The 22,781-nt window shown below is 40.0% G+C and overlaps 1 protein-coding gene across 5 annotated transcripts in view; it reads right to left on the bottom strand.

The window, feature by feature from the left end:
* tle2b (TLE family member 2, transcriptional corepressor b) overlaps window positions 1-22,781 on the bottom strand; it is a 101,802-nt gene that overhangs the window by 5,604 nt on the left and 73,417 nt on the right. For 3 of the 5 annotated variants that reach the window (XM_017304388.1, XM_008406949.2, XM_008406947.2), the window contains 15 exons: window positions 22,354-22,416; window positions 19,835-19,909; window positions 17,851-18,031; window positions 16,204-16,220; window positions 13,620-13,760; window positions 11,561-11,614; window positions 8,815-8,982; window positions 8,291-8,450; window positions 7,543-7,712; window positions 7,029-7,105; window positions 4,667-4,916; window positions 3,848-4,095; window positions 3,202-3,349; window positions 1,756-1,906; window positions 1,553-1,629 (listed from right to left, as the gene is read on the bottom strand). In XM_017304388.1, coding sequence (XP_017159877.1) covers window positions 1,553-1,629; window positions 1,756-1,906; window positions 3,202-3,349; window positions 3,848-4,095; window positions 4,667-4,916; window positions 7,029-7,105; window positions 7,543-7,712; window positions 8,291-8,450; window positions 8,815-8,982; window positions 11,561-11,614; window positions 13,620-13,760; window positions 16,204-16,220; window positions 17,851-18,031; window positions 19,835-19,909; window positions 22,354-22,416 — 1,980 coding nt within the window. The remainder of the gene's footprint in view (window positions 1-1,552; window positions 1,630-1,755; window positions 1,907-3,201; window positions 3,350-3,847; window positions 4,096-4,666; window positions 4,917-7,028; window positions 7,106-7,542; window positions 7,713-8,290; window positions 8,451-8,814; window positions 8,983-11,560; window positions 11,615-13,619; window positions 13,761-16,203; window positions 16,221-17,850; window positions 18,032-19,834; window positions 19,910-22,353; window positions 22,417-22,781) is intronic. The other 2 variants (XM_008406950.2, XM_008406948.2) reach the window with 2 other exon arrangements.

Below are 22,781 nucleotides of genomic sequence, written 5' to 3' on the forward strand. Positions count from 1 at the left end.
TCCCTCCCCCTGCTGGCGGACATGATAAGTGCAGCTTTCTGGTTCCTCAACTTCACTTCTCAACCTAGAAGGAAGCTTCCATCTTTTATGCATGTATGCATCGATTCCCGAATCAACATGTTCAGTCCAGGACATAAATTAGGCAGTATGTTGTTGTTTTTTTAATTGTTTGTGAAATGCTATCAGTTTTTATATTTATCACCCAGTATGTCACTGGTTTGACAAAATCTCTTGAAACGATAGATAAAACATAAACTAAAAGGTTTATGTTGTTTGCTGATCGCTTGTTTTACTGTCTGACATTCATTAAAAACAAAGGACAAAGTTCTTGCAGGTAAATAATTTAATTTATCCTAAAAAACAAAACAAAGCAGTAATTTAGTGGTTATATAACATATCCTGTTAGCTTCTCCTGAAATGATTCACCATTATAAATGCTAAAAACAACACAAATAAAAAGAGAGCCTAATCAAAGACAAGTACCTCATTTAATAGGCACATATTGTTGCAACTTATTACACAACACAATCTCTAAATTGTGGAGAAAAGCAGAAAACAGAGCTTTGCAGCACAACCATGATACTTGGAGGATTGATAAAATGTACTCTGTGAATAATGTTGTGTTGCCAAGACTGAGCAAGAAATAAAAAAGGATGAAAAAAGAAATTTTAGGCACGATATGTAAAAGAAAGTTGCAACAAGGGCAGAGCGGAGGAAAAATTAAGATATGGTTCAAATAAATCTGGGGAAGATAAGAAAAAAAAAAAAAGAAATTCAAGGTTGGAAAAAAAAAAGAGTAAAAACATGCAATCAGGAGATGAGTGTGGCTTTAAAGAGACGCAAGGAGACAGAAACAGAAAAAGACAGCATTAAGCAAGAAGGAGGAGGGGGAGGAGAGAGCAGCTCTGTGTAACATGCTGAAAGGAGGGAGCTGCTTGGCAGGAGCAACGTTTGGCATTTGGATAACAAAGCAAGATAGCCTGCCTTCTCCTCTCGGTCCATAGAGAGAGACAGGAGCCGCCAACCCTGCTGCCCACAGAAGATTACACAAATATGACAGCCACACTGCTAAACACACACACACACGCACCCCCACACACGCACACACACACACAGAATACTCGGCTTAAATGGATCTTCATCTCCCTTCTCTCATTTCATTCACACACAGATGTACTGGCTCAGCTAAAAATACTGCATCTCTGCATATGCGTGATTCACCATTAGCCTGGAATGGAACACCTGGACTAGGTGGAATTATGACATAGGGGTGCTGCTTCTGTGTGTGTGTGTGTGTTGAGGTTTGGCATCCTGCACCCTCTGATAAACCGGTAAAAGTCACCTTAGGTCAGCAATTTTCTTTTCGATTTAAAATGCTTCTCCATCTTTCTTTTGCTTGGAGGCTGAATAAAAATGTGTCACCAACAATCTAAACATATGAGCCATTCCCAAATCAAAAGTCCAAACACGAACATTTGGATTTGGATGTGCTGCGTATTGTTTTGCATCTAACTTGTGTAGAGGATAAACAGCCACAGAGCTCAACTCTCACCTGGAAAATGCTCGCTCCATATGGTGTCCTCCATGCGTTCAACAGATTGTCTTTTCCTGTGCTGACAAACCACTTTCCTGAAATAACAGGAACACACAGCGCAGCACGTTACCAGGAGTCCAGGGAGGACTGGTCTCCAAGTTGCTCTTGGAGGATACATAAATGCAGGATAAAAAAAAAAATGCTTATGCTTGTGCGCGTACCGCAGTATGCGAACTTGAGGGAGAGGACGCAGCTCTCGTGGAGGTGCAGCTGGTACTTGTCGGGTTTGGACACATGCAGCACTTCCACGTTGCTGCTCTCCATCCCCACAGCCAGCCACTCGCCTGTGGGACAGTAACCCAGGGAGAAGATCTGGGAAACAGGAGATGGAAGGGTTAGAGAAAGAGAAGATACAAGCTCAAAAGTTATTTGAATAGGTAATTGATGCAGATAGAGGAAGAAAAAAAGAAACAATCACTGTGTAATTTTTTGTTTAGTTTAAAGAAATTCACCAAGATATTAACTGGTGGCCTTAATGGATGTATTTCCATCAGGATTGGTCCTCACAGTAATCAGCTAGTAGTAAAATAAAACAAATATCATCCATTTGTCAATTAGTGAACACACCATTTTAAGACTGTGTGCTTCCAGAACATGCAGCTTAGATTAAGGAACCAAAAGGGTTTGGGCTACAATTTGCATCATGTAGCAGATCAATGATGGAACATGCAAGTTGAGTTTCGTGTTACAGTCCTGATTTATTTAGTTATAAATACAATCACAGTTTTGACCGATCCTCTTCATGTTGTTATCTGCATTAGATTCTGCTAATTATTATATTTGTAAGATCCTACAGACTGTGGAAGATCATTTGGTGCATCACAGACTCCTGCTGCTTCTGAAGCTCTCTGTGCTTATAATATCACTACGACACACTCATTTCAAAATCCCGTAAAGATTGCAGTGGTTAGGGTTTGTGATTTTCCCCTCAGGTGGGTCAACTTCAACCCCCTGTGAAAAACTTTCAGTTGATCGTGAGGCATAAAGAACATGAGTTTATTACAAAGCAAAAAAATACTGCATCTCTGCATAATTAAACTTTTGTAAAGGAGCAAAAGTTAAATTATGCCAGTTTCGTTATCATTCCCGTATTTCAAAATGAAGTCCAAAGAACCTAACATATGTAAGAAACTATTTCTAACAGCATTAATTGTGAATATCTGATCGAAAAGATACTTTAGGATTTGGTGACAAACAACCCAGCAGTCCTCAGGGTGAGCACGATAAATCCACACACATTTCAGACTTATTTTCTTCCAGGCAGTACAATACACTGTTCCACCTACCCAGCTCTTGAAAATACGCTCTTTCCTGGGCTACAGACTGCAACACAAATCCCACTCAGTTCCATCATTAAAAGTTGGAAAAGGGTTTGTTTTAAATAAACATTTTTTTTTTATCTTTTCTCACTCAAAACATTTATTTACACATGTGGAAAAGCTTTGCTTTAACCTTGCCATTCCCTAAGCAACACTTATTAAATAAACAGCACCTTCAAGGTGTTCATCTGAAAACTTCTGGCAATCAAATAACTTTGATTTTTTTCTTTCTAGTGCATTAATATATGTTTAAGTTGCTTTGTTTTCTTGTTGTTTTCTTTTTCTTACCTGTGAGGTGAAGTCGTGCTGCTGCAGCTGCCGGCCCTCTCTCAGGTCCCAGCAGCGGACCGTGTTGTCCAGCCCTCCCGTCCAGAGCTTGGTGCCATCATTGGAAATGTCGATGCAGCTTGCTCCGTCTGTGTGGCCCTGGAACTGCCTGCCAAGGACACACACACACACAAGAGCTTCAGAGAAGAGAAACACACACACACACACACACACACCCCCACACACACACACACACCTGCAAATACGCAAATCCTGCAGACTCTGCTTTCTGTGCGTGTCTTTGCTTCTTTTCTGCTAGAGGTGTCAGAATGAATATATTTTATTCCCTCTTTCCCTGCAGCACTTACTGCCCTGAGCCCACCCACACATGATCCTTTTTTTTTTCCTGCCAGTCCTCGTGAGCCTTACCTCAGCACCTTCCCTCCCCCTTCTTCCTGTGTTTCTTTCTCTCCTGTCATGCCAAAGCTGGCTGTTTTAATCTCTTTATACCCCCTGTAGCAAGTTTATCCTTCATCTCTCTCCTTCTCCTATTACACTCCTTAAAGGTTATCTTCTTTTCCTTCATGCTTTTCTTACACTTCTCCCTCTTCCATGAATTTCAACAGCAGATCAAATCGAAATACTTTTAAACGTTTCTTGCTCCTACCTGACCAGCGTCTGGTTGTGCAGGTCCCAGACGACGATGTTGCCGTCGCTGCAGCAAGAGAAGCAGACCTTGTTGTCGGGGGAGATGGCCAGGGCATAGCAGGCCGGGGCGGACGACGTCAGCTCCGCCTTGATGCGGGGAGTCGGCGTGGCCAGATCCCAGATGGACAGCGTGCTGGCCTCGCCTCCGACGATCAGGGTCCGACCGTCGGGGAGGATTTTACAGGAGCGGATGTAGTTATCTCTGTTCTGATTTGAAAAGATAAGGAGAAAGGTTACCACCAAGAGCACAGAAAAGAAAATAGCTAAGTAACTCTTGTAGATGCCCTTGTAAAAATGTTTTACAATCTAWCACATTTGCAGCTGGTTAATAAAAATATTTTGTGTCAAGGATGTTTTTTTCTATCCAGTAAAATTTGAAAACTAATCCCAGATTTTTAATTTTAAGAAATTATCACTTGTTTTTTTTGCTGGTATGTGATTCCTTATATCAAATTACCATTTGAAGTGGCAATTAATATCGCTCTGTTAGTAATGTTGCTATCAGAAACACAACTACTAAAAAAGAAACACAAAAAATCTGATCACCGTTGCCTCTGTGCATCATGAACTGAGTTTGACCTGATTTTAAACTTTCCGTGAAAGTAGGGTTTTGCTTGACCTAGTTTATTAAATTTAATCATTTTTGGTCTCTCATCCAATAAATGTCTGAAATGTGATTTTATTGTATTTTTTGGAGGGGAGGGGAAGTGGTCGGGATAATTTAAGGATAATTTTCTGAAAGAGGTTTCCCCTTCACCCCTCATCCATCATGTCTCACCAGACAGTCCAGCTGGGCCATGGGGCTCTTGCTTCCCGGCTGGCTGATGTCCCACACCTTGACGCAGCCCTTGCCTCCGGTGTAGACGTGGCGTGTGGAGGTGCTGATTGTGACGGCGCACACCACCTCCCCGTGGCTCAGCGTGTGGATCTGACGGGCATGACGCGGGATGCCCGGGCCCAGCAGGGCGTCGGGGGGGAAYGGCACCGGCTGCATCTGGCCGTCGGCGCTCACGTGGAACGAGTAGGCGCTGGGAAGAGGAGAGAGGAAAATAAAAAACTGAAAAACAGATTTTTCTTTTTTTTTGTTTTTTAGAATTTAAGATGCAAAGGAGAATGAAGGAAAAATGTACTAAAATGAAATCAATCAATGAGCGCACAAAAGCACAGCAACAATTAAAAGCAACAAAATTCAATAAGAACCGCAGAAAGCTCACACATTGGTGTGAAAGTTGCAAAACTGTGTTTGTTCAAATTTGGGCAAATTACTGAGCTCAGAGCAGCTGTGGGCGCAAATGCATGATGGCAGATTGTATTACAGGCAGAGGCGGCGTGGCACCGCTAATGGCCGATCAATAGAGCAGTGGCTGGAAGCCAGGCCTGTTTTATGATTTCAAATTAGCAGCACAAAGATGAATTGCTGCTCTGTAAGACAAGAACAATATCAAAATAGCTGGATCTGCCAAACAACATAAAAAGTAAAAATGTGTGTGAGCACTGCAGGTCTTTCCGTCAGTGGCTGGACTTTAGGTAACACATTTACAGTCATGAGCAAGTCCTTTCCTTAAAGATTTCTTGAATTTTGACTCATTATTTTTGTTTTCATTTTTGTGCAATTCGCCATACAACAGGACAAATTTGAATCTAACGGAAAACTTTGTTTCACTACATCAGGGAGATCTCACAATGTGTTTTTCATTAAACATTTAAAAACTGCGGAATATATTCCAAAGCAGAACTAAAGATGCGCCAGTCACCTGAAAACCTATCAGAGCTGGTTTTAATAATAAAACATCCAGCATGTTCTCCTCTGCTGAAGACAGTGATGAACAAAGAAAAATAGATATCTAAGCTCCTTTTTACATCAAAGCCCATGACATGAGAAGCTCGGGTAACAATAACACATTTTCACAAACCCGTTCTTCCTGACCATTCCTGGGTCCAGCAACACGTCTGCCAACAAGGTCAATCCAAACACATGCTACACATCAACCAATATAGGCATGCTTCCTATCCACATAACAGGCAAAAGCTCTTCTCACTTATGAAAACAATATTTCTAAATCAACACCACCCATCTTCAACATGTGCTATAGACGCATATCCGGTAAAACACGCAGCAACGACAGCCTAACATGGTCCAATCTACATGCTGTGAAAAAAAGATTATCTTACCGAGCAAATCAGGTGAGTGATTTCACCTGAAATCAGGTGAAATCACTCAATCAGGTTTGTTCATATATTGTGCACAATACAGAGAGCTTGTTGGTCAGTCAATAATGAAGCAGTTCTGGGTGAAAGTTCTGCCAGGCAGAGACAACGCATAGGTTTTATACCAAGGTAAGGAATCCAAAACATGGGAGAGTCAGTCTGGTTCCCTTGCAGCTGCAGCAAAACAACTTCCAACCTGGTGTGTGTAGCCCAACAGGTTTCTCTCGGTGAAAGTTCACAGGCATTTAATACAACATGATCAGCAGATGTTAACTTGTAGTAATTTTCCATCATGCTACACAAACTACATGTCAGATTATCAAAACCGAAGCTCTGCTGTTTCGATTGACACCAGAATCACCAAACCATGTGCAAAACTCCCTGAACCAGCGGCCAAAGAAGACGGAAAACCACGGCTCATTTCACAAAGTCAAAAACATGAATTCAGTCCTACTTTTGCCGTTTCGTGGTCATAATCGATGTGAGAGTAAATATTTCCGCTCAGCTCCTGTGATCAGTTGTCCTTGCATCACACTAATGTGATTCCTCACTATTTTCTAAGCCACAAAAACATAACCTGACATTGTATGTTAGAATGTAATCCTCTTTCATCCAGATGACTGACAGTGTGCAGCAAAATGTGGAGGAAAGTGGCAACATTTTACATTCGCACTGCATGCAGCTGGATAAAAACCCTGGTCACTCCATGAATTTGTCACCTCGTTAAATACATAAACATCTGAAACGAATGTAGAGAAGAGAAAGCCCTCAAGTTTTAAAGAGTTAAATAAAAGTTGGTCTCAGCAATGGAAATCTAAAATACGCTGAATCGTGGGTTTGTGATTTAATCTAGGAGGACTTTTGTTTATGCTGCACGCAAACTGGGAGAAATATTACATGTAGGCTTGTAAATTGTGTAAGTATGTACTTACGGTTTTCCACCAGAGGAACCAGGGAGAGAGGAGGACAGGCCGGGAGCTCTTAGGTGAGACCGAGAGTCATACGCCACCTGGTTGGAAGAAATACAAGAATAAAATGCATCTTGACATGGATTTAAAGAACCGATTTACACATTGGCTTCACAACAATGACAGAGCAAATGTGAATTGGCCCAATTCACTTCATTTGAACTCCTAGGTACTCGGGTGAATGATGCAACAGATAGACGTGACACAGATTACATGTAGGAATGTGAGAAGGTAAAACCTCCTGTCAGAGGCGGCCGACCTGAAACTTTGTCTTCCCTACAGATGTTTCTCTCTATGAAACTTGATTAAACATTGTAAACATGACAACTCTGAGTGCATAACGAATGCAGTGCGCTGATACAGACAATGCAGAGCCAATTCATCAAATATTTCAACAGTACCGGGACAGTCGGGAGGGCTGGATCTGAATCATAAATCAAACCTTGACAGAGAAGAATAATTTGGGCCTTTTGCTCACCATGGGGCTGCGGGAGTAGGCGCTGGCTGCGGCGCTGATCTGTGGAGAGAGAGTCAGAGCTCCTCCGAATCCCCCCGGGCTGGCCAGCTCCCCGTTCAGCCCTGCGTGGGACACCACGCCAAAATGAGCCGGGTATGAACCGGGGGGCACAGACATGGGACTGCGGAGAGCTGGGGAGGCAGGGAAAAGAGGAGGGAGCGGTTGAAGGAAGGGGGAACCATGTGCAGCACACAAACACATGAGTCACAGAGGGGCTGAGTTGAACAGATTGCTTCTTCTTCGTACTGGCCTGGCAAAAGATCTCAGCTTCCATATACTAGACCGACATTTCCAAAACTTTAAAAGATTAAAACTAATTTTTTTTTAGTTGATTCAGTTAGAATGGCATAAATTAAATACTAAGAACTGGGGATATCAATGACACAATCACATTTAGAACAATAATGAAAATCAATAAAAGCTGAGGGGAAAGAGGGAGATGGGGGACAGAGACAGACTGGGTCCAAATCTAACCAAGGTCGCAACAGCTGAATCGAAAACTCCATTAAGTTTTAATTATGGTAAGTTTATTAACTTGTTCAGATATGTTTGAGAGATAACAGTTACGCGCCAAGTTTCCTCTCCAATTGATGAGATGAAGAAAATATTAGGTTTGTTCTTTTCCCTTAGTTTTGTGTGCAGCTATAACATGAAGGCAGAATTTATTTATTTATTTATTTTTATTTAACTTTTTAAATAAAATTCTCACCAAGTGGGTCTGCGCTTGTTGCAGCTTTGCTGACCAGACGAAGGCAGGAGGTGCTGGGGCCTGGAGCTCCGGGCGCTCCTGTTGATCCCGGGGTGAGAGCCTCACGATGGGATGGGGACGGAGTGCCAGACTTGGACAGCGGAGACTGGGACTTATCCATCTGTGGAGAGATCAAACAACCAGAATGACCAAAACATGTCTCCCTGTCTAGCACTGAAGCTCATCAACACTTTAAAAATATACTCCTTAGTTTTTAGGGTTTTTTTTAGATTTAGTCATAAAGCTACTGGAACAGTTTTACAACAGTAGTCAATAAAATTGTCTTTTATTAACACAAATGTCAATCATATATTTTATATATTAAATAATAATAATGAAGAACCAATGCAGACTAACTGAATACGTTTTCTTTTATCGTTAAAGTATTTAAAAAAAACAAAAAAACACTGGATATAACGTCTAGCATCCAACAACTATACAAACAAGCTGCAGTGCGTGCAGGAACTTTTTGTGTCATATTTTACCTGTGCAGAGTCCTTGGCCTTCCCTGGGGTGGGGCTGCGGGGGTTTGGCGTGGAAGGCGCTTCTCCTGCACTCGAGGAACCAGGCAGCTCTTTCCTCAGAGTCGGTGCCCGGTCCAGCCCGTTCCCATGGGGGGAGTGAGGCGGGCTGCCGGAGGGGGAGTTGGGCTCCTAAATGAACAAAGTAAGGTTGCAAAAACATTTAAAGCGTTTAAAGTTCACGTGTTATGATCTTTTTAATCAATGCTGATTTCTTGGAATTTTAACGTAAAATGCACTGGACATGAAGTTGACAAAACTAGCTGATTTACTTTGCAAAGTAAATGATTTTCTGTTAAAGATTAACAAAAATGTTTTTTTTTTTGTTTTGTTTTTTTCCCCATTATTGCTCTTGTTGCTGACAGTAAAACTGGGTGTGGTTCCACATAGCTAATTTACTCTCCCCAATTTGACCTCAGCAGTTTAACTGCACAACATAAGCAACGCAAAGTGGTTCAACATGTTTAGTAAAAACAATTCACTTGGTTCCAATCATTTTACCAGTCTGTGCAAGACCAGTCAAATTTAAAAGTTGTGCAACCGGACATTATAAAGTGCACAATTTATTTTGTTTTGACTAAAAGTCCAATTGAATGTGCAAAAGCTGAAAATAAAACAAAGTTTTACGCTATAGATATATCTGCAATAAATTATTGCATTCGCTGTTGTTTCTTTCTTTGGTAATTTTTCAATCTTGCTGCAGCCAGCAGCAGCTCTGTTGTTATGCCGTTTATACTGATCATCTTCCTACTTGGACCTTTAAATAGAGCGAGAGCTCAGGGGACATCACAAGAGAGAAGAGACTGTCACTGGCGTGGCTGCAGCAGGATGTGGACCTGGAGATAATGTTGTATGTTACAGATGCTTTCATCACCGGAGCCACCGTTGAGCCAGCGCTGCCTCCCCCGGAACAGAGCAGGCACATCTCTCACAGTGGGTCACAGTGATCAGCAGTCATTTTGTGCCACACGCACCGGCATGCATGCACACTTCAAACTACACTTTTAACCCACGCACAGGCACATTTATGTAAATGCGTGTGGAATCTCTACATTGCAAAGAAGTCCTTGCAAAAACAAGTATTTCTTTTTTGGTTCCGTAACCCACATTTGTCACTTTTTTTCTTCTTCTTCCTGTCGGCTTTTGTAGCAGTTTCTAAATCACACAAGAGACCAGTTCTGCTTTTGTTAGCAAAATCAAGTTACACAAGGCTTAGAGGAGAAATATTTTGGTACACAGCGTGAGGTATTAAAATAACTAAAATCTTCCAGGGGCATAAATGGCTTTGCATATATTAAACTAACCAGACTGTAGTTATCTAATGAGAGGAGGAGGAGGCGGAGAAGAAGGGGAGAGCGCTAAAGAAACGGAGAAAAAGAAGACAGCAGAGAGACGGAAGAACAGAAGCCTCGAGAGTGCAGACGGAGGACAAAAATACACTCCTAGGAGAAAGATTTGAGGCGATGGGGAAAGTATTTGTGAATGTATGTGTTGTGTCGGCATGTGGGCATGTGTGCGTGAACATGTTTCACAAGCAGGGAGCACAAACAGTGGCAGCTGATAATGAGCTTACACAAGAGTTCTCCCTATGTACAAGGAAACTGCAGCGGACAGCTGAGCGAGTAACGTACCTACTGACTCCTTTCACGTTCACATGCACACGGAGGATAAAAAGCAGAAAACCAGGCCAAATAAAAACTGCACATTTTAACTACTATGTGCAGAAAGGATGAAATTATCTGGTCGGTTCCTCTGCAACCAGCCTATACTCACCGTTTACCCCAAGGAATAAAAAATATTGTCGTCTACTTCCTTAATGAAAGTTTACCAGATTTTTATTTTTAGTTAAAACCTAAAAAACAATTTCGAAAATTTTTATTTGATGATAAAAACCAATTAATAACAATGACAAAAATACTGCATCTTGCTTGTCAAAGTCCAAGTGATCTCTGTATGTAAAAAGAAAACAGATAAAAGTATCCACTTCGGATCTGAAAATAGTAAGCAAACGGCCATTCAGACTACATTAACATCCAATTAATTTTGAGTTATTTGCATTAAAACCTTTTTTACAGGTTGGAAAGATAACAAATCTTTAGTAATATTTGCCCTGAGTCAGAACTGCTAAAAAAAAGAAAACCTGTGAGTGATGCATTTTTTGAGTTAGGATTATTTTTTGCTATTTTTTGTAATGTTCAAACCATTGAGATGTTTAACCTTTTACGTGATATGGTTAACTTGTCTGCGACAGACTGGCGACCTGTCCAGGGTGTACCCCGCCTCTCGCCCGAAACGTTGGCTGGAGATAGGCACCAGCACCCCTCCCGACCCCACTGAGGGAAAAAGGGTGCAAGAAAATGGATGGATGGATGGATGGTTAACTTGTTTCAGTCTTAATTAGTGCAAGGAACAATGAAGCAACAGGCTTCTAAATGCTCAGTTTCACTCACTGACTGAATATCTGGCAAGCAGTGATGCTTGGGGTAAAGTACTAGAAATCTATTAAAGTTTTTGCACATGAAACAGCCATCTGCTGCAGCCAAAAATTGGTTTATGAGAGCAGCGAGAGCAAAGGAAAAAGAAAAAAAAAAATCAATGAACTGAAAATTTTTTTGCAAGTCTTGAAAGAGCTGATGGGAAGAGTGAGCTGATCATGCTGAGGCAGAGCCACTGCAAGCATGAGGTTGTCGATATTAGTGCAGCAACTTGCCTCATTGGAGACGTCCACCACAAGATTGTCCTCGCTTTTGTCTCCATCACTGTCCTGCAGAGAGAAGGACAACACGGGAACGTTATTATTTCTTCGACAAACGCGGCACAGTAAACCATACCTATAAATAAAGAGCCTTAATAAAGAAAGACATGCACAGTTGCTCAAGTGCATACACGGATCAATAAATCAATATTCCTGGCTGCTTTTTGCTTCCTCTCACCGTCTGTCCTCCATGCAACATTAAACGCAGAGATACTGTACCTTATGATCTCACCAAGCATCGCCCCTATGCAAACTCTGTTTTTTAATCTCTTACAATCTGCAGTCACACACTCTTTCAGCTCTGCACCATCCAAGCCACATTTTTAGCTTTTCGTCCGGCCATTTCCCTCTCTCTCACTTTATCCCTCTCTCTTTCCTGAAGTGAGAACGATGGCACTTAGTCACCATGGCAACAACGCTTTGATGTGATCGTGCTCTGATATTTCTATTGACATCAGTACCTAAATATGCAGAGCCCAAACAAGACAAGTCATTTAGTCTATTCCTGGAACAAAAACAAGCCGCCGGATGGACATACGGCCAAGGTGAAGCGGTTTTAAAAAGACGGAGAAAAATCCGGAGGTCCAACGGGCGAACTGAGAGAAATAAGTGGTGAAATATGTCTCGACAGATAGAACGAGAGGAAAGACGTTTGGAGAGCTGAAACTATCCCTGCTTGTTTCACGCTAATGGGAAAGATTTAGGTTGCTGTTGTTGATGCTGAACTGATTTTCCTGGAGGCAGTCTTCTCTAGACAAACTCCTTGTGTCAATCAATCTCACCGACTGCAAACACACAACCATCTAATTCATTACAGCTATCTGCCTTGGCTGTCTCTCCTCTGGCATTACATCCCCTCTGGCTGCTCGCTCTGCCCCAGCAGACCCATCCAAACCAAACACGACTCTAAATGACGATGGGCTCTCGACCCCCTTGAGGCCTCTAGTGTCACGGGCAATCTGTCGCACACACCATCTCACACACACACTTTAGACAGTGTGTATCAACACAGTGCTGTCTTTGAACAAATAGCTGAAAAATAATGATTTGGTGTAGACACGATAAACTGATTTATTTCAATAACTTTCCGTATATTTAACTTACTTTGTATTATTGAGGGACATCAATCAAGCAGGAACTTGGATTTAAATGGGTGACTATTGTGTGATGCCGTTTATTTCCAGTACATTTACTATTAAGATTGTCTTATGTTAGACGAATGCTGCGCTCAACTTTGGAGGTTAGAATGAAAAAGGAAAATAATAACTTTACAGTCAAATGGTCCAGTTTTTAAATGTTTCAATTATTTACTGGGAAACTTGTAAGACCTGTAATGCATTAAGCATAACATTATTGTTAAACTATGCTTAATAACGTTTTATTTTGTATTCTTTCAATCCTTTCAAATTGCTGTTTGGCTATAACTTTGAAACTTTATTGTTTGCGCGCGCATGCATGTGTGTGTGTGTGTGTGTGAGTAGGTGTGTGCACCATATTCATTGGATCATGAGTACGCTACTCCTATTTCTGATAACAAGAAAGTATTTTATATGTTATATTGTGCAGTATATCATTATTAATTACATTAATCTTGTAGCACTGACTACACACTTAATGCTCCGTCTGTACTGATGAAGATTTACTCACCTCAGGATGCCAAATACATGAAGTTGCTCCACCTGTTAGCAGTATGACTGACTTACTTACTTTGTTTTGGGGTTTTTTTCCAGCTCATAATTTGTTCTCCACTTGGTGGAACTGATTGACTGCTTATGTAGGTTTGAAATGTCATCAGAAAATCATTGGGTGTGGATAATAATAAAATGAGACTGCAGTGAAGTCCGCAGGAGAACATTGTAAATTTTACATCCATCATCCAAATAAAACACCCACTATGCAACTTGTGGAGCATCATAAGTGACACTTGATGCTTTTCATGTGCTTAATTTAGATACATGACATAAGGATACAACTTAAGTACAAATCTATTACAGCAATCGACAGAAACACATACGTAGGAGTGTGGAGGGAGGGGCTCTTTATCATCACAGCGCCTCCTCTTGGCCTCAGCCCCTCCCTGCAAGGCAGAGTATCCTCCTGAGGGTCCTTGGCGCTCCTCGGCGGGCTGGCTGTCTGTTGACGACACCGACTTACTCTGAAGACAGACAGAGACACAAAGGAAGGTAGAAATATTATGGTCCATTATTGAAATAGAAACAGGTGTTGGCAAAGAAAGAATATCAAAGGACATAATCAATCATGTTTTAAAAACCGAGTGCGAGTATACACACACACACACCCACCTCAGTTATTCAGGTAATGGTGTGTAGAAACACTTGGGGAAACACACACACGCAGACACACACACCCGCATACACATGCGCGCACACACACACACACACACAGCAAGAAATGCAGACACAAGCACAGGTTAAGCCGTAGCCATAGCAGCACACAGGACAGCCTATAAAGCTAATTAGTGCTCTGCCCTCGACACACCAGTCCTCGTGTAAAATATGACTCTCATTATCGGGTAATAAAGCTGTTCAGCCATATTTACAATGCAGCCTGTGTTGCTGCTCGGTGCTGAAGAAATTCGATAGAAGCATTGTGTTATGTTTGTACACGTGGGAAAGGACAAGAGGTTCAGTGAAGGCCACTTGTCATTCTCTGCCCCTCATGTGGGGAGCAGTGAGGGTTTATAGAGGTTTCCACAGGACGGAGACCAAAGCAGAGCAGTGGAGGACAAAAGAGATTACACAGTAAGTCACAGCGAAGCTTCGCAAACTTAAATTCATTTCATACTGTAGCATATTTTACTACTGTGCTGCTTTAAAAGCTAATTGATATGCATTTCTCTTGTGCTTTTTTTCCCTCCCGGCCCATCGTTCACAATGCTTGAGCAAGTTCCACCCAAACTAATGAGAATCATATTTTCCCTGTGCTTTACAATCAATATTGTGTTTAGAAATTAAATTATGCAGGAGGTTTTGTTCTGTGTTGAGACTGTAGAGAGAGAAAGTGAAAACAGCTGTTCTTTTAAATAATTTTTTATTTCATAGTAAAAACCAGAGCAAGGATATGCTGGCTTTAATTTTCCAACTTTTTGTTCTTCTTTTGTGCTATTTTAATGATTTATTGCTAACAAGAGGTTTACAAACACCTATCATGAGCATGAATGTCTACTTTTGGGATGAATTTAAACTTTTATTTTCTCAGATTAGGATGACCAATTCTGAAGCTGATGAGCTGAGGTTAAAAAGTGTGAAGGCATTTTCATTCTCCCATTTATTTAGTACAATTCACCAGTATCACTGGCAGCTAAACAGCCCTCAGCATGATATTACCACCACCATGCTTGACAGCTAAACTGACATTCCTAAAACCTGACCTTTCACTTCTCCAAAAATATATTCAATCACTATGGACAAAAGACTCAAATTCTGATGCCTCTAAAAATAAAACCTCTCTGCAGAAGACATTTGACTTGTCCACCCAGGTATGCTGAAGGTTTCCATTTTAGAGGAGGTCTGTTTTGACCGTGGACAGTGATATTTGTGGTGCAAAAGCTTCTAGTTTCTCATGGTTTTGGGGCTATTTCTAAACACCCTAACCAGTTTTCCTTCATTTGAAGGAGGCATTTAGGATTAAGTGGTTAAAACCTGATGGTCCCAAAACACACAAACATGGTTAGTGGAATTAATGAAACAGGCTCCCATTACGTTTATGAAATCCCCCCCAGTCTCAACCCTATTGAAAAGGTTGAGGCTGGGGGTTGAGTGCGTGTGGAAAAAAACACTTAGAGAACTATGCTTAGCTTGAATGAAGCCTAGTGTTCAACAAGTGTTATGATGATTTTGAAATTTGCTGAAGTTGAAATAGGATAATTCCAGCTCATGATGAGTGTTTTAAACATTTTCACTTTTTATTGCATTGTGCTTGTTAGTTCTATTGATTCACAAACAGTTCAAAGTAGGAAACTTTTGAAAACCCCAAGTGTGAAAGTTGGAAAAATATTGGAGATGTCAGTGCAGTCATTTATAGAAAATCAGTTTTTTTTTTGTTTTCTGGTACACTGCTGTCTTTTCACTGCTGCATGACAGCTGTGTAACTCTACTCCTAATATAAACTAATGATACTGCAGACCGGGTTGCGTTAGGAAACTTCTAATGAAATAGCCGTCACTCGGTTGTTCAATCTCAAAGCGATCAGTTCTACAGATAGCTATGTTAATTGTCCAAATCTCAACTGGAGCATTTGTAGCCTCAGTGGAAAAAAAAAATCAGTTCTCTATTCATCCATTCTTCTTTCAGAGAAATATGAAGTGCTGCAGTGTTAGTCTAATGTAGAAAACCTTGAGAAGCTCAAGGCTGACGGTGATGAGCTGCTATTGTGCTGCTGTTGGGTTGTGATACTCCTGAAACAAATCCAGTCATACTCTGCCTTTTTTTTTTTTTTTTTTGCGAGGCCACTTTACAGTGTGTCTCAATTTCCTTCAGTTTATCACTGTCACACAAGCACTCACAGAAGGAAATGTGGGCGTACAAAACACTCGCATCAATATGCACACACACACACACGCAAGCAAAAGTACTCACCCTGCTGGGGGCTCCCTCTGGGTCGTGGCGGAGGGAGGGAAGACGCAGAGAGCAATGCAGAGATAATAAGATTTATAGAGAAAAGAGAAAAGGTTTGACGTCAGCGCTGATAATAACAACAACAAGCCAGAGTCAGCCAAGGTTAGGATGAACTACAACTTCAACCCTACATTAAAGAAACAAACGATTATATATATNCTTTTAATCCTTAAATAAACACTTGAATAAGTGTCCCCACATACACACACACATATACATATATATACATACATACACATATATATACATATATATATACATACACATATATATACACAAATGATCAAAATGAACACATGGTTAGACACTTGTATCTTCTTATTTCCGATTCTTACTTTTAATTTATTTCTGCTTTTTTTCCCCCCAACTAGGACTCCTTTAGCTCATGCGTAAGCATCTTGGCTCGGTGCCTGCGACCGCAGAACGAAGGTAAGATATTCTACTGGGGTGAATCAGAGTTCAGTTGGAAAAGGAATTTCTTTCTCATCCACACAAGAACCATGAATGCATCAGTCCAGTTTAAGACACAAATCTAAACAGGAAATATTACACTCTGTCCAAAAGGTGAGCAAATAAAAACAACAAATAACTAAAGATGCTGCCAGTCAGAAATGATGTAGTGTGCTATTTTGCATCTTATCTTGTCTGGAAAAAATAAAGAATGATCTACATTTTATGCTGTGGCTGTCTAAATGTCTCCCCTCATGTTAGGGGAGACATTTATGTATGAGACATTTACATTTCCCTCATTTATGTATGAGGGAAATGTAATTTAGCCAACACAAAAAATTTCAATATAAATACAGAAATACACACATTCATGGTATCGTGTGCAACCATTTGCAAAACACTGAGCTTCTTTAGTCCAAAAAGTATATGTTCATTTATTTATTTACTTATTTATTTCCTACAGCACACTTGTGACTTGTAGACAGCAGGTACATGTTTGCTGCTCTGTTGCATCATTTCTGTTTCAGACAACACTGGAAGCCTTTGGGAACAGATGAAAATTGATTGGTGTAGTTTTAATAGCAATGCTTTGAGATAAAGCAATGTTTTGAGATCCCTGTGTGATTTCAACCATTGCTTTTGTTCTTTTTTTTACTTTGCCATATTTTTATACAACAGTGAAGTTCATATGTTTAGGAGTTATTTGGACTTCTAATACCATTGAAAAACATACAATAATAAATAACAAAATGTACTTTATTTTCAAATCAGTTTCTATTCTAAAAAATACTGAATTTCAAGTTTAAAAAAAGTTTTTCATGGCTTGTATCACTTATTCTTCTCTTATAGCATTTTTTTCACAAGTAAATTGATCTGAATAAATGTAGGAAGTAAGATGGCCACAGAGGAACTTAGTGTCTGGAAAACAAGTTATTTGTTAATAATTTTCTTTCTTAGTTACCAAAAAACTCAATCTTGTTTTTATATGACCTGATAAGTTTAAAAAGTTTCAGTTTGTTGTAACTGAATGGCATCTTCTCTTGTCTTACCAATTTTAATTAAATTGGTTTTAGATTTACAGGAAATAATGTGTTTGTATCAATCATTAAAATTTACAGTTTGTCTTGCTTGGCAAAGAATCCACAGATTTTTTTTTACCTCTAAGGTGTTCTGGATCAAGATGGTTTCGCTCATCTTTGGAAGCGAGGTGGGCGGAGACCCCCAGAGCTCCTGTCAAAGCCAAAAGGCCAGAGCTCCCTGCACCAAGGGACAAGCCTGATGGGTGTGGTGTCAGAGGGATGCCGGGGGCGTGGTGAGACAGGTGCTGGAGCTGCTGCTGCTGTGGCCACAGGGAAAGAAGAGAAAGGGATGGGAAACAACAAAAAAAGGAGGTTAGAAAAGTCAGATTTGAAAAGAGAAAAGAACACAAAGGTTGCAGGTAGTGGGGATGCAGCAAATGAAGCAGGAGAAATTAGAAGGTGAATGTGATTGAATTAAATTACAACAAGAGAGGAAATTAGAATGATGGTAGACAGGATGTGGATGACTGGACTACAACAACAAGAAGCAAAAACCGAAAAAAGAAATAGAAGGAGAAGCAAGTTGAACATCGGGGACATAAATGGAAATAGAAAATAGTGAACATGAAAACCAAAATGTGATAAAAGAAAAGGAAAAACAGAAAAGAAAGAGTTGGCAAGAGATGTAAAATATTGAGGCAATGGGATTTATTACAAAAGAAAAGCCAGGAGAGGGAATAGGGGAGGAAACGGCCAGGGGAAAACAGAAAGGATAAGAAAGAGAGGAAAATACTTGAGTTTCAGAGCAAACAAGGCGAAACAGAGTGAAATCATAAAGGCAGCGAAGAGCGAAGATGGACAAAGAGGAGAGTTAAATGAGTTCAGAAAAAAGAAGGAAAAATGTAGCGCACAAAGAGCAAAAAAAAAAAAAAGATGGGAGAGGAGAAAGGAGGACACGGTCAAAATAAGATGAAGAAAATGATCAAAGATTATGTGGAGGGCTGGATGGGAAAAATACAGACAAAAAATGAACACAGATGGCAAAAAATAGAGGAGGAGAGAGCGGAGAGCACAGGAGCATCTACCGATAAAGCAGGGCTATTATCCTGAGGGGGGCATTAGAACGCGTTTTCATGTGTTGTTTTCTCAATCCAGCACATTAGACGTACACACACACCAGAGCACGCACACCTTAGAGACAGCAGTGTTTGCAGAGCTGCGAGGAACAAAGGGGCTTTAAGTAGACAGTAATGTGATCAGAGCTCTGACAAGCTGCAGAAAAGCCCCATCTACTGCAGCACTCAGGACCATCACTGCATTTATGTGAAAACAAACATACACCCTGCAGAGCTGGCACCACTGCAACAGGATGGTGGACTTTCTCCAGAGATCTACAACAAATTCTGCTGTTCTAGAGTTTATTTCTTTGAAATAAATGTGAAGCAGAACTGAACAAAAAAAACTAAAACATGTGAGTGAGATGTTATTAATTCTGTGAAAGTCCATTAGTAAGATTACCGTTCTTTCTATAAGACTTAATGTCATTTTAGCTCACTGATGTAACAAAAATGACACTTTTTTCTTGATTTAACTGAGGCGCAAATTGTCTATTAACACTCTTAATTACCAGCACGCTATCAAAGGTTTGCAGTATTCCGTAGTACAATAATCGCTGTCCAGCTTTTTAGTTTACACATTCAGCATCGCCTTCCTGATGAGTTTGCTTTGCAGGCAGCTAAATACTTTCAGGTTTTCTTTGATTCGCTTGCATGGAGACAAAAGAATATCCAAATAAAGAATAACTACGTTAATATTATATTAATAGCAGTCATTTCAAACTGTTTGAATACGTAAATAGCTGAACATCAGGATCTGCAGATGACATACAGTCGTATTAAGTCATAGTTTAGAGTAGGACTTTTCCATTGTGAAGGTTATCATTGGCATGTTTTCCACTAACGCCTGTTGATGCATGTTCAACACCCACAAAGAATCACATTAGGATCCCTTTTCTGCCATCTAGTGGTCAGAGTTTTCACAATTTATAAAAATGCATCATAGTTCATGTCTGGTTACCTGCAGAGTATGTAGTATGTTTACGCTGATGAATGTATGCGACTCACCCCAATAATGGCGTTTAGTTCAGCCATGGTGACCTGCTTCGCCCTCTCCACTGCTTGGACCACCTGCTGCTGGTGCTAAACACAAATATAAACAAACAGCATAACTCAAGCAGAACATGTGAACACACCAATACACACACACAGTCATTATCACATACAGACATGCTGCAAAATATTGTTGTAATTTATATTGTGCAGTTACCGTATGTTGGAATAGTGCTCATAACATTTTAACAACAATCCTGTGATTTTTTTTTACTAGGATTGTATGCAATAGAACTTAATTGCTGATTTTTATATATTTATGTTTGTCTATTGCAAAAAATACAGTGACATACACCGATTGTAACAAAATAAATTGTGAAAGTAAACAATTTTGTAAGAAATTAATGTTGTAAGTATAATAAGGCTGTCCTATTGCATTTCTTACTCAGATTGGTCAAATTAATGCGTTGAATAAACCACCAGTTACTCAACAAAAAAACAAACAAACAATGTAATTCACACAAAAGCAATATAAACATGTTTAACCTCTGCAGGCAGATCTCTACACACACCAAAATCCACACCAACTAAAATCTCACCTCTGTTTATTCATCATCCCGATGTAATGAACTACACAAATGCAAACATACGTGTGTGTGTGTGTGTGTGATGAAGCTTGCACATACACACCCGAAGACACACAGTGTTAATATTGATCAAACTGACAGAGCTTTGACCTTGCTGTCTCCAGGTAGCACATTCATCAGAGCTCACTCACATTCGGAGACAAACAGAGGAGCCTGCAGGGTTTCATGTTCGCGCTCACACAATCAAGGCACATAGATACACCGCAGAGTGATGAATGGGATCAAAACCCACACGAAGGAGCGAATAATAAGACAAGTGAAAAGAGTCTTTAGGAAATGACTGTATTCAGTTTGCAGATTACAAGATGTAAATGTTCTGAAAACAACACATTAATCCAAATGTCAGCATGTCTTTGCCACAAAAACTTTAATAGCTGCCTCTGGAGTTCCCTTAGATGTAACATTTAATCAGAGGGCCACATATGAAGCGTCAGTGATGGCGGTTTTTCAATTCAAAGAGCCGCCTTTGATCATAAAACAGCACTGGATGAGACCTGCAGTGCCATAGCCTCCTGACTACCAGTAGTTCATTTTTGTCCTCTGTAGAGGACATTTATAAACTTGAATATCTCCCACCCACTGCATACTACTGAATTGATTTCTTTTGGTATCTACGGAGGACATGTAGAGCTTTTCAATGATACCAAATGTGAAGGGGTGGGGCTTTTGTACCTTCCTTTTTCTCATTCATAAAAATGGCATCCATCAGTACAAGCACATTTTATGGGAAGAGAAAAGCTAAGCGCATAAAACTTTTTTATTGTGCAAATTTTGGTTTGAAATTTTGTTGGTATATTCTAAATAAGTCTCTTAGCAGCATATTAAAACATTATATGAATTATTTTGACTGTATTTTATTGTATTTAAAAGTTTAAAAATTGTCCTCTGTAGTGGACATTTGTAATTATTTTCTGTTTTTTCTGTATCCATCCATCCATCCATCCACCCAGGTTTAGAGATCAAAGTATTTCCTTGTAGTACAATGACCTAATCAAAGTCTAGATCTAAATATAATAAACAATCTGCGGCAAGATCAGACATTTCATGTTTACAGATCATATCTAAGAGTCTGAGCTCATTTGGAGAGAAAAATGGACAAAAATGTTTGTCTGCAGATGTCCAAACCTGGAGGAGTCATGCTCTAACAAACTTCCAGCTGTAACTGGGGTGGCTCTACAAAGCATCGACTCAGTGAAGCATAGTACACAAATACATGTTCTAATTTTTATCTTTGAGGTATTTATAAAAGCATGCATAATTTTCCGTCCACTTTATATTCATTAATATAAAGTCTGGTCTGCCAACACCAAAAATCCCACTGAAATATATAGAAAAACAATTTCCTTTAAGTATAAAGTATCTATATGTTTCTGACAATCCAACATTAAAAAAAAAACAACATCATGGTGTGTAAGTTCAAAAGATAAGAAACAAAATGACATACGGTTAATTATATCTAATTTTCAACATCAAACCCATGCACAATTTGCAACAGATTAGTGAGTTTGCACATTTTAAAATGGCAATTTGTTGTTCTTACCAGACACTTTAACAAATGCTGAGAAATGCTGAACAAATTTTTTTATTTTCTTTGAATCACAAACACCAGGAGTGACAGCATTCATTTTCTGCAGACCCAATGTACGAGACAAAGTTAATTATCAATATGCATGCTTGCATATGTCTTAAAGAGTATATCATGTTTATCAATTAACACCTAAATTAGAACTAGTGTTCAATCACTTCACCTTTTAACTTGCTCTACCAGAAACTACTTATTAAATTTTTTTTGCCACTGATAGACCTAAAGTGTAAACAGGTGAGTTTCTTTTTTTTTGGTGGGCATATTTTGTGTGCCTGTGTGTAAGTGTGTCTGGCAGCACTTACCTCCTGAGAGAGGAAAGGGATGATCTGAGCACAGATGGCACTGAGACGCTTGACGATTTCTGCCTGCGATAGAGGGATAGAGAGACCGACAGAGAGAGAAAATTGTGTCACATATTGTAAAGGTGGAAAATACACAGTAAGCGTTGAGCAAACCATGTACCTCAACAGCACATTAAGGCTTTTGTTTGCATTCAAACACTTTCTTAATGAGGTATCTGAGCTGGGAACCTCTGTGAAAAACACAGAAGGAGGTGTTGCAGTGAAGAACCAGGATAGAGACCACATTAAAGCACCTGTCAGCGTCGGGTCTTTTAGCGCCTTCACGCTCTCATTATGCTCACTAATGCAGTCTTGTCTACTTCAGCTTTCCTCCGTCTCTCTTCTTTCTCGGCACATGGTTCAAAAAAGAAACGTAGCATTTACTGTGT

The sequence above is a fragment of the Poecilia reticulata genome, linkage group LG4, assembly GCF_000633615.1.
Source record: "Poecilia reticulata strain Guanapo linkage group LG4, Guppy_female_1.0+MT, whole genome shotgun sequence".
Lineage (NCBI taxonomy): Eukaryota > Metazoa > Chordata > Actinopteri > Cyprinodontiformes > Poeciliidae > Poecilia > Poecilia reticulata.